Here is a 15,864-nt window from a genome sequence, read left to right as displayed (position 1 = left end):
TAAGGTCTGAGTCAGTTGGCTTCCGTAACTCCAAAAATATCGGGGGAGCTGCAGCACAAATGGCACTACCGTCCCACAGAGCACGTGGGGCACCTCAGTTGGGAAATCTCAATCCAGGCTGAAGCTGAGAGCAGAGGACAGCCCCAAACCTGTTAACCAAACTGCATCAGGCAACAGTTTCTGAGCTACGTGGTCTGCCGCTTAAGCCCAGCTCCTGGCTTCAGGCACACTGCTGCTGCTGCTGCTGGAAGCTTGCTCAGGAGTCAGTCAGTGCTGCAGCCTCCTTGTTGGGAGGGGAAGACAAGGCAGCCGTGTCCCAGGGCTGGAGCAAAAGGGACTCTTTTCAAAGGGCTGGACGCCGCTCCTGATGCAGAAGGACAGACACTGCAAACACATAACAACGTCCTCGATGCTTCTTGACAATAGAAGAGGCAGCATATGGTACCTGGAGGACAGAACACACAGCCACCCTTGGATGGAGGGGAGGGGAGGACTGTGCAAGAATGCTGGGAGCTTGTGTTATCAGGTTTTGAAACACTTGTGTTCATCCCAAGAATTTCCCAAAAGGCCTGTATCAGTTGCAAGGCATCTCTTCTGTCACGGGAGCCCATGAAGGTGGTCATGGACACACCTGGTAGGACAGGGGCATGGGGAAGGTAGTGTGTCAAAATGGTCAGGCATGTCTCAGGGAAGACATAAAAGACAGGAGAGACATCCCTACAGGCCACCGCGGGGGAAGACCAGGTCCGACCAGTGTTTTTGGGAGGGTTTAAAAAAAAATATATCAAAACCAAAAAGACTTAAGAGAAGACTCTATGAATATATATAATCTCATAATACCTGGGGGGCAGGCAGTGAGAACGCTAAGGGGTGTTAGTGGGTCTGTACAAGACAAAGGCTCTCGAAGAGGAAAGGGTGAAGCTGCGTGACAGAAGCTGCCACTTGACCTGCGGGTGTTGTGGGAAGTCCGGCTCGCTTGCTGAGCAAGAGCGGCCGTGGGAAGGAGGGGGGTCTAGGAATGTGGGTGCAGCTCTGAGCTGCGTCAAGACAAGGCAACTTGAACTCGAGGGGAACTAGTAGAAGGTGCTTCAGAGAGAGGTTATGTGGGTAACCAAAGGAGTAACAAAATAAGGATACAAAGCTGGTTTTGGCTAAATTTCTGGAGAAACGACCATGAGATTCATTCAGCTGAAGAGCTGTCTCCCCAAAGAAATGGTGGAACATATGTAAGAGCAGACTGGAGGATCCAGTGCAGACAGCAATCACACCCAAGGTGCACGGGAGTTGGTTAGAAGTGACCCAGCTGGTCTTCTCCATCACCAGCTTCTACAGTTCTCTGTTTAGCATAAAAGCGTACAAGCCTACAGTGACCACAGTTCCTCCAAGGAAAGAACAGCCTGGGCTCATTAAGACTCTTGGATACTACAATGGTTCTTCATTTCCATCCTGGAAGACCTTCATGAGTTCTGGAGTCCACTTTAATCGGGCTTCACCTTGGCTAGCCTTCAGGCATACACCTGCATGTTGTTCCGCTGCTGCTCCGTCATGTGAGCGGCCGCTGGCCCACGCTGGTTGTTACTGGGACTGGTTGCCACATCAGACCAGTCAGAGGCAGAGTGTGGGGAGGAGCTTGACCACTGGTCTGGAGATTCGGGCGATGGTGTCAGGTATGGGTGCTCCCCTTGTAAGTGCCGGTTGTGGCTAGGAGTCCGTTCAGTGGCCGAGGAGTAGCAGCTGTGCTGCGACGGAGGCGTGGGGTACTTCCCCATGGAGCTCTGGAACTGGTGGTAGGCTGGGAGGACCGTCTGAGCCACCTGCCCATCCTGCTGAGGGATGGCAGCCATGGAGAAGGAGGCGCTGGGCAGCTGAGCTAAATCGGGTATCTGGTACATGGAGCTCAGAGGACCAGCCATGTTCTGAGGGCAGTTTGACTGGGCCTGCTGTGGCAGTGCTTGCTGGTTTATGCCACCCTTGGGAACCAGCTGGAAAGTCATGATAGGGGGCAGAGACTCCCTGGACACTCCCATGTGCTTTGTATCTGCTTGAACCAAACCGCTCTGCTGAGACACGCTGGGGTGCGAGTGCATCACCTGCGGCACCATGCCAAACATCTCGTTGTACTGGGACTCGTTCACCTCCATGCGGTTCATCCACTCGGTGGAAACGTTGGCTGGCCGGAGCCTGCCGAGCCCGCTGTTAGGAGGGGTGGTCCTGTGCTGTGAAAGCAGCTGGCTGACGGATGGGAGCACGGTGCTGGATCCACGTCCTAAGGGCTGCATCTCATGGAGGTTGGAGAAGGACATCGTGTGCGCGGCCTGCACTGACGGAGCGGTCAGCAGTGAGCTGGGCGATGAGTGTAACACCCCCGGCGACGGCATCACAGGAGACGATGTTGGTTCGGATGCAAAAGCATGGGGTGACTCTAGGGAATCCACTGGTGACAGGGTCACTGAGCTCTCCGAAAACTGCCCTTTGCTCTCACTGAGGGACTTCTTCCTTCTCCTCTTTGCATCTTTGGTGAGGTTTGTGGGCATGATGCCTTTGGCATTCGGTTTTCGTGACTTCTTGCTTAACGAAGCGTGCTTCAGGTTGAGGAAGGACCTATTTGGCCCACAGATGACCGGGGAGAGGGCAGAGTTCAGCATGGCACCGGGGTGCCCAGCGGGGCTGTGGGCCACGTTGTACTCGTTGAGAAGCTGCACTATGTCGTGGTGCATCCGGTCCTGGGCCACATCTCGGGGCAGGCGGTCCATGTGGTCCGTGATGTCTCGATTGGCAAAATGGTCCAGCAAGATTTTTGCTGCTTCGAAACTACCTTCCCGAGCAGCGAGGAACAGCGGTGTCTCTTCCTGAAAACACAGAGAAGAAGTATCTTAGAGGCTTTGCTTGGGGGGAAATGAATTAAAGCTAACAATCCCTAACAGTGTGGCAACACCTGGAAGCACTGTTTAATGCAGTGTTGTATTGTCTCCAAGAACAGCCCACCCTGAGAGGTGCCCATTGAAAAAGGCAGATTACAGGAGATGGTTTCACACATGGCAGTGGAGCACACAGGCTGAACTATCCCACCACACAGGCTGAACTATCCCACCAGGAAGTGTGCTATTCTGTCACGGGCCCTTGGAGGAACTGTGAAAGTACCTGGTACCTTTCTCCCATTGTCCCCTATGAGGGAAAGGCATAAAGGACTAAAACAGTCCAGTAAAGAACTCCAGCTTGTTGGTAGCTCTAAAATCCACTGAGCAATAGATAATAATCCAAAAAAGAAACCCTAGGCAGATGAAAGAAACAGCAAAAGCTAACAGTGAAGCTACAGGAGATCTGCACAGTGCAGACTGTCTCTCAAACAGAGAGGCTTCTCCCCCATCTACACCCTGCACTGAGATCCCCAGAAATGTGACAGGATGTGACTGCTGCTGTGCTGCCAGATCTGGCTCTCTGCTAACTGGAACCCAGCTGCTTGACACCAGCAGCACGTCACCCTGGTGCTGTCACACCCCATTGACTGTGTATTGCATTCCTTTTCTTCAAGAAAAACAGGACAGCACTGATGCTCAGGACTTGTCCAAACAAGGAAGAGAACTGGTCTCCCATATCAGAAATCCTACAAGATATCCAGCACTTGGGGAGAGTTCCAGTCACAGTCTGGAAGACCTGCACTGAGCACCCAGCTTAGAAAATCTGAACTTGGCTCACTACCAACAGCAAAGAGATCCTCTGAGTTAGGAAGCACAGCCATGCTGAGCACACCCAAACTGTACCTTGTTATCCTGCATGTCTCTGTTGGCTCCATTTTTCAGCAGCACTAGCGTTGCTTCCACATTGTTGACAGCAGCAGCCCAGTGAAGAGCAGATTTACCTGCAGGGAAAGCCAACAACTTCAGTAACAAACCAAGGAGAGACTTTCTAAAGCACCAAGATGGACAGAGTACACTGAGAGAAGAAAGCAACTGCAGTGCAGCTCACAGCATGTGAGCATGTCCTGAAGTCACGTTTACACTTTGGAAATCACCATGCTGTGACATACTCCTATGTCACCAAGATACAACGGGACTTTCAGCACTTCCTCTGGGATTTTTTTTATTTTTATTATTATTTTTTAAATAACCTATCCACAGAGTCATGTCTGCAGTCCAGAAAATCCCAGCATATCCACCCCATATTTCTTCTGCTTCTCTTCCAGGACTGTCTAACCAAGGCACTGTGCAGCAGCCTGCAGCCTATTACTGCTGGGAGGATTTCTGCAGGAGAGCCTAGCATCCGATTTAGCTACAGAATTTCTGAGCAGCCCATGCTCTGGGAGAGAAGCAGCTCACCCCTCCTTGCTCACACCATGACAAATATTTGCCCAGCCCAGTATGTCACATTCACATTACCATGGTCATCTACAGCATTCACGTCTGCCTGGCAGTTAATCAGCTCAGCCACCATTCCTTCCACAGCCAGACGTGCAGCCAGAATTAACGGGGTCGTTCCATCATTCATCCGAGCATCCAAGTCCGTCACTCTGTTACGGATCAGGATCTGCACAACAGGGAAAGACAGGTTTGTTTTTCAATACTGCTACAGAGCACAAGTGAGAATTTAGCAGAAACTCAAGAGAGGCTTTATAATGAAAAAGCAGCCTGAGCACTGAGACCCAGATAACAGGTAACAGAGGCAAACAGACCAAGTAAATACTGCCAGGTGATTAATGCACGCTGAGTTCTTCAAGCTATGAATAGCTGAGGAAACTGGATATAAAACAGTTTTGCCTGCCCATCACACTGTGGAAGGCATGAGAGCAAGGCTGGGAGTGAACAGAGCGCAGCTTGGGCAGGCTCATATAACTACAGAGCACAGCTTCTCTAAAAGGGGTTCTTCAGTTGCTGTACCTGGAAGACACCCTGGGCATCAGCAGCTACAGCTGCATGCAGGGGAGTCCGTCCCATGTTGTCCCGTGCATTAGCATCTGCACCAGCATCCAGCAAGCGTTTCGCTGCATCTGCTCTCGAGTAACGGGCTGCTAAGTGCAGTGCCATCTCCCCAGTGCGGTCTGTTTGGGCCTGCAGGTTGGCACCTTGATAGATCAAATCTGTTATTATATTTGCTGAGGAATCTTCTGCATCCTCATCATCTTCGCTGATATCAGAGCCGCCCGCACGTAGAGATGCCAACATAAGCGGAGTACATCCATCTGCAACAGAAGAGATGATACAGCAACGTGATGGTGACAGCAAAGGAAAGGAAACCCTCTCACAATCCTCTCCCCTTGAGCACCTACAGACAGTCCTTCTGGTCAATTTAACCCAGACCTGTTCTCTTATCTTAAAGCCTAACCAAGTTAGTGAGTTGTTTTCCTTCCAAGCAGGACGTTATTGCCTACAGCAACCATAACAGAACTTAGATACTTCTCAAATAAGTTCATTATAAAACAAAAAAAGTTTGCTGCTAAAGTGGAAAACTTCCTCAAAATGTCTTAGCAAAATTCCTAGAGAGAATAAAGGGCTATAAAAATCAAAGATTTCAGACGACCAAGTATAATTATTCACATGGATGTTCTAATCACATACCTGGGGAAAAGAAACAATTGGCACAAAAAAAAATTATTGAACAACTAGCCACCAATTATTGGTGGCATTTTGCAGATATTAACCTGAAGTGAAACGCAGATGAAAGCCTTCGTATCTGTTACACGCCATGAGAAGGACCCTGAAGTTGTGACAGTCAAGCACTCAAGGCTGAAAAATGCCCCAGGATGACTGCCTAAAGCAGCCTCATCTAGCTGTTAATAACACGCATGAGCAGAGCCCTAAACAAACTGATCAAGCACACTCCGTACTTTCACAGAAGTACCCCACGTAGGAAGGGACCGTGGAACAGGATCTAACCCAGTATTATTCACTGGTGTACCAGTAGCCACCTACACAGGCACAGTGCCTTGTTCCCCATGCACCCTTTCATCACAGCATGGGCTGCCCACAGATACAAATTCCTAGAAGTCTCACACAGTTGGAGTTCCTCGGAAGATACTGGGCTCGTGTCTTTCCACAGGTCTCCAGTGATGGGCTCACACTGATGGGACATCCACAAAGGCTAAATCCCCCTTCATCCAACCAGGATCCTTGCATTGTCACTGGAAGGAGAAAGGCTCTTCCAAACCTCTAATTTAACTTAGCTTCCTTGGATGAACCTCCCTCTCTCTCTGCTGATCCGAGAGGGTGGTCCAGGAAGACTGGCCCATGCTGCTGACTTTTCACCCTTGTTAATACTCCCCCCCCTTTGATGCAGCGTAACAAAGATTTAAAACATCTCCATATATTTTTCAGCAACCCATCAACTGCCAAGTGCTTCAGTAGACTCTGAATGTTAAAAGATACCCACTGCCTAAACCCAAAGACTTCAGCTGTAGACTCTAACGCTTGCTTAGTGATTTTGCTGCTTTACTCTGCACGCATCATAGGCACCTAGAAAGTAGGAGGGACGGAGATGGCAGCAGGAGTGAACCACTCTGTGCTAAGCACCCCACTGCAGCTCTGCAAAGCTGAGTGCAAATTTTGCTTCTCCAGTGTGGCTCACTAGCAGAAATTCAAGACAATCTTTCAGCAAGTGCCTGATCTATTCCACTGACAAGCAGGGGCCATCCTGGGCAGCATCTTCCCTGCCTGCACAGCTCTCAGTCTACAGTGCACTATCTACACCGAATGAAACGTGTGAGCCCTCAGAAAGCCGTACGGCAGAATGAGGATTCTGTGCAGACACACAAGGCCATGATCTCCGATTGAGAGTAATATACAGAGCTCTAACGCCCTGCTCACATCTCCCAACTTCTGATCACATAGTCTTCCTGACTGTTTTAGGGTATTTCCAAAACTTTTTAGAAATCCAGGGTTGTCCCACAGGGCACGGTGTGGAGCACCCGCAGAGATCTCCAGGGCTGCTCCCCAGGGCTGCTCCCCGGCAGGCTGGCAGCAGCAGCAGCCTGCACACTCCTCCTAGTGGCTCACAGTCACCGGGGACACGGGCTTTCACAGAGCTACTTTCTGAGGATTTGCTGGTTGGTTGGAGCAACTTTCTCAGGATTTGCTGTCTGCAGCTACTTTCTCAGGATCTGCTGGTTGGTGGCAAAGTGTTGACGTATGGGCCTGGGTTCAGTTCCAAGATTCAGTCCTGTCTATAGAGCCTCTTGCCTGTTGGCCAAGGCTATACCTCCTTTTGTGCTTCTCCCTCCCACTGCTGGCTCTGCTTCCTTGTCCCAAATGAATACTTCTCAGTATTCAAGTCAGGCTGTGGTCTCCTCCGTACTGCCCCAACACAAAGAGCAGAGAGACAGAGCACAGAAAGGAGCTTTCCTCTTCTCCAGTACCACAGCCCTGGGAAAACCAGTCACAGGAGAGGTCTTGCTTGTTCAGTCACTGCAGTAGTCCTGAATGGATCATGCCTATATACTCTATAAGGACATAGCTATAATATGCATTAAATCCTTGGAAAAACTAGCTGCTACCCTCCAAAAAGTCTCTCAGGTATGTGCAGCTCTTTTCAGAGCTTTGTTAAGTTGGCCACACATGGGTAGTGTTATGAAGCTAGCAAAAAACACATTCAGCTAGATCGTCACAATTAAGTGCTTGATGGACTACTAGAAAAAAAAAAGCCATGGACACAAAGTCTCTTTTCCTCCTTCCAGCTTGTTCTCTGAAATAGCTGGAAAAGAACCCAAAAGGATCCAGCTGGAGGCAGACACACAGCATGGAAAATTCCAGTCTGAACCACTGAATTTTTAGTAACTGAAAAAGAGGGGCATATAATAGGGACAGTTAATCAGTTTTAATTATAGGTGGTGTTACCAGTTATGTCTATAATTGCATTACCTTGGTTACACACTCACAGTAACTCCAGTGAAAAGAATGCCCTCACCACTCTGAGGGGACATAGAGAAAAAACAGCATGGGGAGACAAAGGTGACAGCAGCATTTTATAAAATCTCTTCAGTTTGCTGTCTCTCAAGAAGACAGCCCCTGAGTAAATGTAAAACTTGGAGTGAGATGGCAAAGTCAGAAGTTTAGCAGATAGGTGGAACTGAAGGACTATTACACAGAAACAATATACAGAAAGCTGGGATGTAGAGAACCCACTGGCAAAGCCTCTAGATGACACTTCTGTAGAAGACTGGACCTCTTGGATCTTCCTAAACTCGAGATTCTGCAGAAAATGCTGGACAGAGAGGGAACAGTGCCTTGGAACACCCAGGCATTTTGACTTGCCTCTCCTCTCTCTAGAAAGGATCTCTATTGTTCTACTTGCCACCTGGACCTGTGGCCAGGATCTAACTCACCCAGCTTCACGTGGCTTCAGCCCAGACACCTGCACCCAAGTTTGTCACCCTCAACACCCTTTGTAATTAGGGGCAGTGAGGCATTACTGGAGGGAGCGTGAGCCACCTAGTCTTCAAGAGACTTATGCTTGAGACAGAGATGAACTACCTCTCAGAAGTGTCTATTTCTTCCCTCTGCCTGCAAAGGAAGAGGAAGGTGGCCAGGGCAGATGAAAAGCTACACTAACTGTTGGGAATCCTACCGCTCCTTACTAACACATTACTCCAATGTGTTCAGACTTTTAAAATGATTTCTTCCCTGACAGGAACTCAGCTGCTTGCTTCTGATGCTGTGGAGTGGGATAGCTTACAGCAGCTCACTGCAAGTTTCATGGATGCATCTGAATGGCAGGAAAGCAGCTCATAGGTCAGTATTATTCCCTTGCTTTTGTTGGACAAAGCTTTGAGTGAATGTGAAAATAACCAGTCTGAAGACTTAAGAACATTATTGCCTGCACTTGGAAAGCTTTTAGCCTGCCACACAACTAGAGGCTTCAATAGTGGAAATAAAGAAAAGCTTAAATTTGGCAGAAACTGATGGTTTATGTTCTCACAGTCATTACACAGAAATCCCTCCTTTCTTGTGCTTTGCATTTAGGAGAGCTAACAGGTCAAGGAACAGAAAAGACAATAGAAGGGAACTGAGAGAATGGGTCCAGTAACCATTAAATTGAATGGAAATATTCCCACAAAATCCAATAAAAAGCAATTGCAGCAATATCACCAGAATAATTTATCTACAACAAACAAGAGCCATGATTGCAGCTCTTCCAACCAGGATAAAGTTCTTGGTCAACCCTCTCAGAACACAGGAATCAGTTACTACCAGATGACCCATCCAGTCCCTTACCAGGTCACACAGCCTTAGTGCTATGCTTAGAAAAAGCAGCAGAGCATTGACTGCATCTAGTCATTTGCCTGAAACAGAGTAAGCCCGTGTGTGTGTGTGTGTGTGTGAGTGTTAAAGAAGTTTCTTTCAAAGTTTACAGTTGTGTTACAGTGACCAAGTCATTGAATTCATAAGTTGAGGAGATAAATAGGTGAATTAAAAAAAAAAAAAAGTCATTAACAAGCTTGCTGCACTGCCACTCTGTTCCAGTACAACTGTCTCACACACTGCTGATCAGGGTATTACTGTCTGCCAGAAGTCTTCTTATTCAGGAAAAAGCCATCCCAGATAACTGATGCCTCAGGTATAAACCCTGCTAAGTTGGTCCTTAGCAAAGTCTGCCACAAATCTCTGCAGTGACCCACTTGGAGAAGCTGGGGCTTATTTCCAGCAGAGCTATGCACTCCAAATTTCTGCTGCAATGGCATTATGAAAATATCTTTAAGGCACGCATTGTTATAAAGGAAATCCTATAGCTGTAGTTCCTATAAGTGCTTGCTAAGTAAACTCCCCTTCTCCTGCTTACATGATATTCCACGTGCTACAGACCATGATCCAACCTCTCCAGCTTTCTTTTCTGGAGTGCACATGAGCTTTTCTTGAGTACCACAAAAGTTCTGTTGGAGTTCCCATATACTCTGTATAATTTTTAAACGTTAGCAGTCCCAGCCACTGGAGACAGGGGAGGTTGGTGGCTGGCTGGCAGAACCCATGGACACTCAGAGTACTGACCTGGCCCTCTGACATTGACATCCAGAACATCCACTTCTTGATCTGCTTGAGGTGGTGTAAGGGCTAGTGATGTGCTCCCACAGACGTCTGCTGCCTCCAAGTGCTGCTGTGTCCACTGGCGCTGATCTATCTGCTCATCACCTTCTGGAAGCAAGGCTTGATCCTCAGCCTGAGCACAGGAGATAAGTAATTGCTTCAAAATTCTCGTCAAGTGGCCAGAGACACTGAAAGTTCTTGAGGTTTTCTTAGTTTTGTTGTTTGGTTGTTGTTTGGGGTTTTGTTGTTGTTTGTTTGGTTTTGTTTTTAAGCTAATGACAGTCTCCATTTACCTCTGCTTGGCATTCTCAACTTTCACACTCCCACCATAAGTTATCAGGCCTGAACTGCAAGACATTACACTACCATTAACCTATTCCCTTTGATGCAGCAGGGCCTGGGTAGGGATGGGACACTGGAACAGAAGTTACCTGGTTTCTCTACTGGTCTGTGGTGGCAGTGTTAACCTGAGGATTTGCTCCTCAGATATCATGAGTTATATATGACAAACCCCTAAGCAAAGTGAGGTTTTGAGCAAGGTGCATACTCTGGAAGTTAATGCAGCTGTTTACCTCACCAGCAGTTTCAGTGGTAAGCATGCAATATTCAAGTCTTGGAGCTCCTTACCTTTGCTCGCTTTGGCTGAGGTCCACTGTCACCTGCCCAGTGTTCAGTTGGTCCAGAATCTGCCAAATTACCCTCTGGTATCTGGACTGACAGATTTCTAACAAACAAGGAGAACACATCATTTTGCAGGCTGACCAGGTGCTACTACTGCTTTTTATACCAGCCTGCAGAGACCGAGGATGGGATGCATGCAAGCGTGGTAGCTTGCAAACAGAGGAATCAAGAAATTAGAAGTGTCAGCCAGCCAACAGTGGTATTAAATGCATTTAGAACTGCAAATTCAGTTAATTCAGTGGAAAGCCAAAACTGCATAAATAGGATTCTCCTTTTGACACTTTCCATTATTTCTGAGTCATGTCTTTAACGCATTGAACTAGATGTATTACAAGTTCGTTGTCACCTACCAACCTAAAAATGTCACATATAATCCAGGAGGAAATTATGCAAACTGTACGCAACTGCTGAACTAAACAGAGTCAGGAAAGCAAACTTAACCAAGAGATTGTGTCCCTTACCAGCATTTTACAGATTACAGTTAATTGAAGTTCTTCTGTCCAAAATAGATGTATTAAAATTTAGAGAAATAGCCTAGGAAGTTCTAGCTTAACAGGCAGCTTTCTCTGTGGAGTTAAGGGCTTTTAATGAAAGATTTATAGCACGTTCTAACACGCTAACAAATACACTGTCAGTGGGTTAAACGTAAACTTACTTGAGTCCAACAGCATCTTCCCCAACTGGCTCTCTGCGCTTATGATTACTGGGATCCCTGCGCAGAATGAAGCCCTCTGGGAGCCACAGCGAACCATGTTTGCGCTTACGCTTTGCCATCATCACACCCAAGAGAAGGATTAAGAGGATGATCAAAGCTGCCACAGCAAGTAGGTAAAGCAGCTGGGTCTTTGGTGGTAACAAGGGTTCACCTAAAAATTCCAGTTAAAATACAATGAGATTAAAAAAGTGGAGATAAAGATCTTCAGTCTACATACTTTCTTTTCTCGCTCAGGGTCTTCCCTACAAAGAGTGTATTGCCTCTACAGAGTGACACATTTAAAGCGCAGGCTTGAGGAAGTTTAGGCTCTGCTGCAACTGTTGTGAGAATACATCCTGTCTTTCTGGCTTCCCTTCACCTTGCTTCTCAAAATATTTTCTCGAGTATACAACTGCTGAACTGAAGATCTTGCTCCTTCCTCAAGAGTCCTGCTGGCTGAAGACAGCCACCTTAAAATCAGTGTAGGAAGAACTGATCTACATAAAGATACGAGCAGGACCCAACTAGGAATATTACCAATCTAGTACGAGGTTGCAGCCAAGCCTCTGACTGAGGGAGAGGGAAGCAGAAATCAAAGGGATTACCCATCCCTTTGTCTAACAGATAGAGAAGAAAACATCTGGTAGACTGAGGAATGCCCCTACCCTTTCTCTCTTATGGCACCTTTGTCACTGACTTCATGGCTTAGAGTACATGAATGGTTTTTACTGCAAACAAGACCACAGCAGAGTGTGGCACACTGCTGCAGCACATGAGTGATTACTGTTTCTACAAGTATTAAAATGACTAGGCTCCAAACTCAAATGCTCCGCCTTACTAAGCAGATGTCCCCTCAGAGCAGAATAGGCATGTTGCACATACAGAATTCTATAACTGGGGATGAATAAGTTAGCTCCCAGAAACCATACTGAGCAGTGAGACATACTAAAATGAAAATCAATAATCTGAGCATGAATTTCGCAAGTCCAAGTTTGCTGACTGCCTTCCTCGACAAGCAATTTTCCCTCTGCAATTACTCACTTTGGACAGATACGAAAGGATAGGGCAACATGCCCTTGATGGCCTGAGCAGCTAAGAGAGCCGCAGCAGCTTCTGTGTTCTGAAAGCATTGCTCAGAATCCTCCACACACTGACGGTTATCAATCTCCAGGAACACCCTGGTGCTGCAGAAACACAGTAAAAGGGCACAGAAGTTAGCAAGAGAAACTTTTGCCAAAACACAAGATTAAATCTTGGTCTTTTAATTAATCTTTCCAACCCAGCACTGAATTTGGCAATTGTAATAGCTTTACATTTCCCCATTAAAAAAATCAGACTACAGTCCCAGAGTGCCCCAGAGAGCTACCAGCATAACAAGACCAGAGGAACATAACGGCATCCACTCACCCAATGACCTCTTGCTCTAGTTCTCTGTGCTTGCGAACGACCACAAGCGACCGCCGACTCCGTGCTGCTGATTTCTCCCCATAGTATGGGAATACCATCAGGTTTCCCTGGGAGTCCAGCTTGATTCTTAGATTGGTGTGCAGGAGAGTTCCCAAAGTGCGCAAGAAGCTGCGAACGTCACCCAGCAGCTCGTCAGGGGGCATCAAGACCACAATGATTAGGGTCCCTTCTGCCAGCTTCTCAGCTTTGTCACCAGCACAGTCCAGACCGTCCCAGCCACACTCCTCACTATTACAGCCCTGGTCACAGCGGCCATCTGCATAGTGATCTGCACAATACTTGTCATACCTAGAAGAGTGAAAGGGTTACAGGCAGCATACAGGACATCCACATTCTGTACAGTATAGCTGTAGTCTAGGGTAAGCCAAGGCCTTACACTCTTCGTAATCATTTGAGGTAAAATAAGACTTGTATTCGGGATACAAGGAGAAGAAACACAACCCCAGGATAAGCTTACAATCTGGCAGGGTGGAAGTAAAAAGCATGGAACACCCTAAGAACATGTGGCTCGGTTCTGGAAGAGAACTGCTTAGTCTGTTAAGATATAACACCTCCCACCTCACGAAGGGAGAATCACCACAGCAATGCTGTAGCATTTACCACAAAGAGCTGGAGAGAAAATGGTGCCACAACAAACAAGTTGGAAAGCACATTCAGAGGTAGCAAATACAGCTGGGATAAAAATACAGGTATTGCAGATAGAGTGAAATTCAGGATAGGAGGCAGCACCATTAAAATGAAAGCTACGAAGTGAAATGCCTCTGATTCACATTACCACAGAAAGCAGGGCACACCCATCAAGCATGTTAACACATTACCATTGCTCAGGCTATCAGTTTAGTTCATAACATGCAAATTCCAGAACTTCTTTCCAACAACAGATGAAAAGTACACAAAGTAGCAGAAACTCCTTGATGCCAAACTTTCAGCAAGAGCAAGGACCAGCAACAGAAACAATGGAAGAGATGGGAGCAGCAGGCATGAAGCGTCCCAGCTACTGAAAGCGCTAGCAGGAGATACACAGAGAAACCGTTCTTGGGATCAAGCCTTACTTGCATGCTTTGCTATTTTGCTGACATTCAAAGTTGTCAAACAGGCACTCGGGTGTGTTGCAGAACTCATCACACTGTCCATTGAAAAGCATCCAGCAGCGCAATGAAGAGGAGCAGTTGGCCCAAGGATCTTCCATTGTCAGGGAGCAGTCGCCTCCATCCCACTGGCAGGCATGAGTGTTACAGTCTTCATCACAATAGCCATCTCTTGCTTTTTCTGCACACTGGGAATCCAAACATCCTCGGGGCTCTGGGCTGAAAGTTACAGGCTGTTCACACTGGCTGCCTTGGGTGTGAACAGGGCACCGACAATAATAGTAAGGAGGCTGAGAATGAGGGTAGCAGCTTCCACCATTCTGGCAGGGGGCACTGGCACAACCCGTGTTTGTCTGGCACTCCTCTCCCACAGACAGCTTAGGGCAATAGCACCGTGGACCAGAAGACGTCTGGATGCACTGCTCCCCCTTTTTGCATTTCACTTGTCCACACGTACTGTGGCTGCTGAACTCACATTTTGCTCCAGAATAACCCTACGGGGGAAAAAAAAGGCAAAACAACCAGGTTCACAAACTTATTCTTCAATGCTCTGAGGGCTGGAGGCAAGGTGCCATGTGCAAACACTTTCTTCCCCATAATTCCTCTAGCCTCATTGCAGGAGCCATGATTTTCTGGATCTAGCCTCAGAGCTAAACTAGGAATTTACAAGCCTCCATTATACATTTTGAAATTATCTTAGAAGATCCATGAACAAGGGGAATCTTGCAGTGAGCACAGACAACACTGGATAGAGAAAAAAATGTTGAAATTCAATATGAGGTTTAAGCCAGGTAAGCCAGCTAGCCTGCCTCAGCAGCAGAATCGTTTGGGGCAACAACAGGCAGTATCACTCTCCTAGGGCACCTGGAAGCCAGGTTAGCTAGGGTTTCCCAGCTAAATAGATAAACTAAGGGACGTGGGTAAAGAGTGTCCAAGGAGACAGCTTTGCAAGTAGTACAGAAAAGATAACCTTCAGCTACAGTGGACCAGTGAAACTAATGAGACTGTAGCCAGAGAACTCTACAGCTGAGGCAGGCAATCCAGTTTCAGGACATGGTGCTTACCGGAGGACACTGGCAGATGAACCCGTCTGGCATATTGCTGGCGACAGCACAGGTGCCTCCATTCTGACAGGGCTTCCGGGGACACACATCTATTACACTCTCGCAGTGACGACCTGAGATGTAGACACATGAGGAGAAGAGAGCAGAGGAATGTGTGTGTGCACATCAAAAACCATCACAAAGCAAAACACTCCAATGAACAGCCAATGAGCCAAACACTCCAGGTAGACCTTCCCTTCAGAACAGGCAGGGAACATCTCTCCAGATAACACATGCTCTCCAAGTAGCTGCCAAAGCAGTGGCAGAGGAAGGAACCACCCCAGAATACACAAGGTGTATTTGGGGACAGGCCACCTTGTCTGCCTCCTCGTATAACACAGTATGAAGACAGAATTTGCTTTTCTCACCCCCAAGTCAGCCAGGCTCAGAGGCTGAAGGTGCTGTACCACATCAATCTGGGGGTTCCTAAGACTTCTTTACTATTTGGGAGATGCTCAATGAATCCAAAGGCAAATCACACTAACCATGAAGGAACAACCCTCAGGACCAGATGCAACACGTGTGAATAGGATAAGCGAGCAGACTCTCCTCAGACTGATCAGCTAGACAGAGAGGTCTTTACTACATTGACTAGCATTTGCAGCAGCTGCCAGAGTCAAACTCTTGACACTAGACTTTAAAAAGCTCAGGATAACCTAAGCATGACTTGGACCCCCTAGGAAAACATTAATAGAAGTCTCCACACATGTGCAGCCAAGACTGACTGCTCGCAGACAGGAGCAGACAGGGCAGGACGGCCCACGGAGTCCTGGCATCCTATCAGTCACAAACCACAGCAAAGCCACCCTGTCCCCTCCCAGGCA

At 47.5% G+C, this 15,864-nt stretch overlaps 1 protein-coding gene across 1 annotated transcript in view; it reads right to left on the bottom strand.

The window, feature by feature from the left end:
* Nucleotides 1–1,077: 1,077 nt before the first annotated feature.
* The window catches only part of NOTCH2 (notch receptor 2), a 76,599-nt gene continuing 61,812 nt past the window's right edge, over nt 1,078–15,864 (bottom strand). The window contains exons 22-32 of the mRNA XM_010175859.2: nt 15,002–15,114; nt 13,902–14,431; nt 12,790–13,137; nt 12,424–12,566; nt 11,344–11,554; nt 10,635–10,731; nt 9,972–10,140; nt 4,875–5,176; nt 4,377–4,524; nt 3,762–3,859; nt 1,078–2,849 (exon numbers count right to left, since the gene is read on the bottom strand). Of these exons, the coding sequence (XP_010174161.2) occupies nt 1,506–2,849; nt 3,762–3,859; nt 4,377–4,524; nt 4,875–5,176; nt 9,972–10,140; nt 10,635–10,731; nt 11,344–11,554; nt 12,424–12,566; nt 12,790–13,137; nt 13,902–14,431; nt 15,002–15,114 (3,503 nt within the window). The 3' untranslated portion in view covers nt 1,078–1,505. The remainder of the gene's footprint in view (nt 2,850–3,761; nt 3,860–4,376; nt 4,525–4,874; nt 5,177–9,971; nt 10,141–10,634; nt 10,732–11,343; nt 11,555–12,423; nt 12,567–12,789; nt 13,138–13,901; nt 14,432–15,001; nt 15,115–15,864) is intronic.

The sequence above is a fragment of the Antrostomus carolinensis genome, unplaced genomic scaffold, assembly GCF_000700745.2.
Source record: "Antrostomus carolinensis isolate BGI_N321 unplaced genomic scaffold, ASM70074v2 scaffold18999, whole genome shotgun sequence".
NCBI lineage: Eukaryota > Metazoa > Chordata > Aves > Caprimulgiformes > Caprimulgidae > Antrostomus > Antrostomus carolinensis.
Note: the sequence above shows the minus strand (reverse complement) of the source record. Positions and strands in the feature narration are given on the sequence as shown.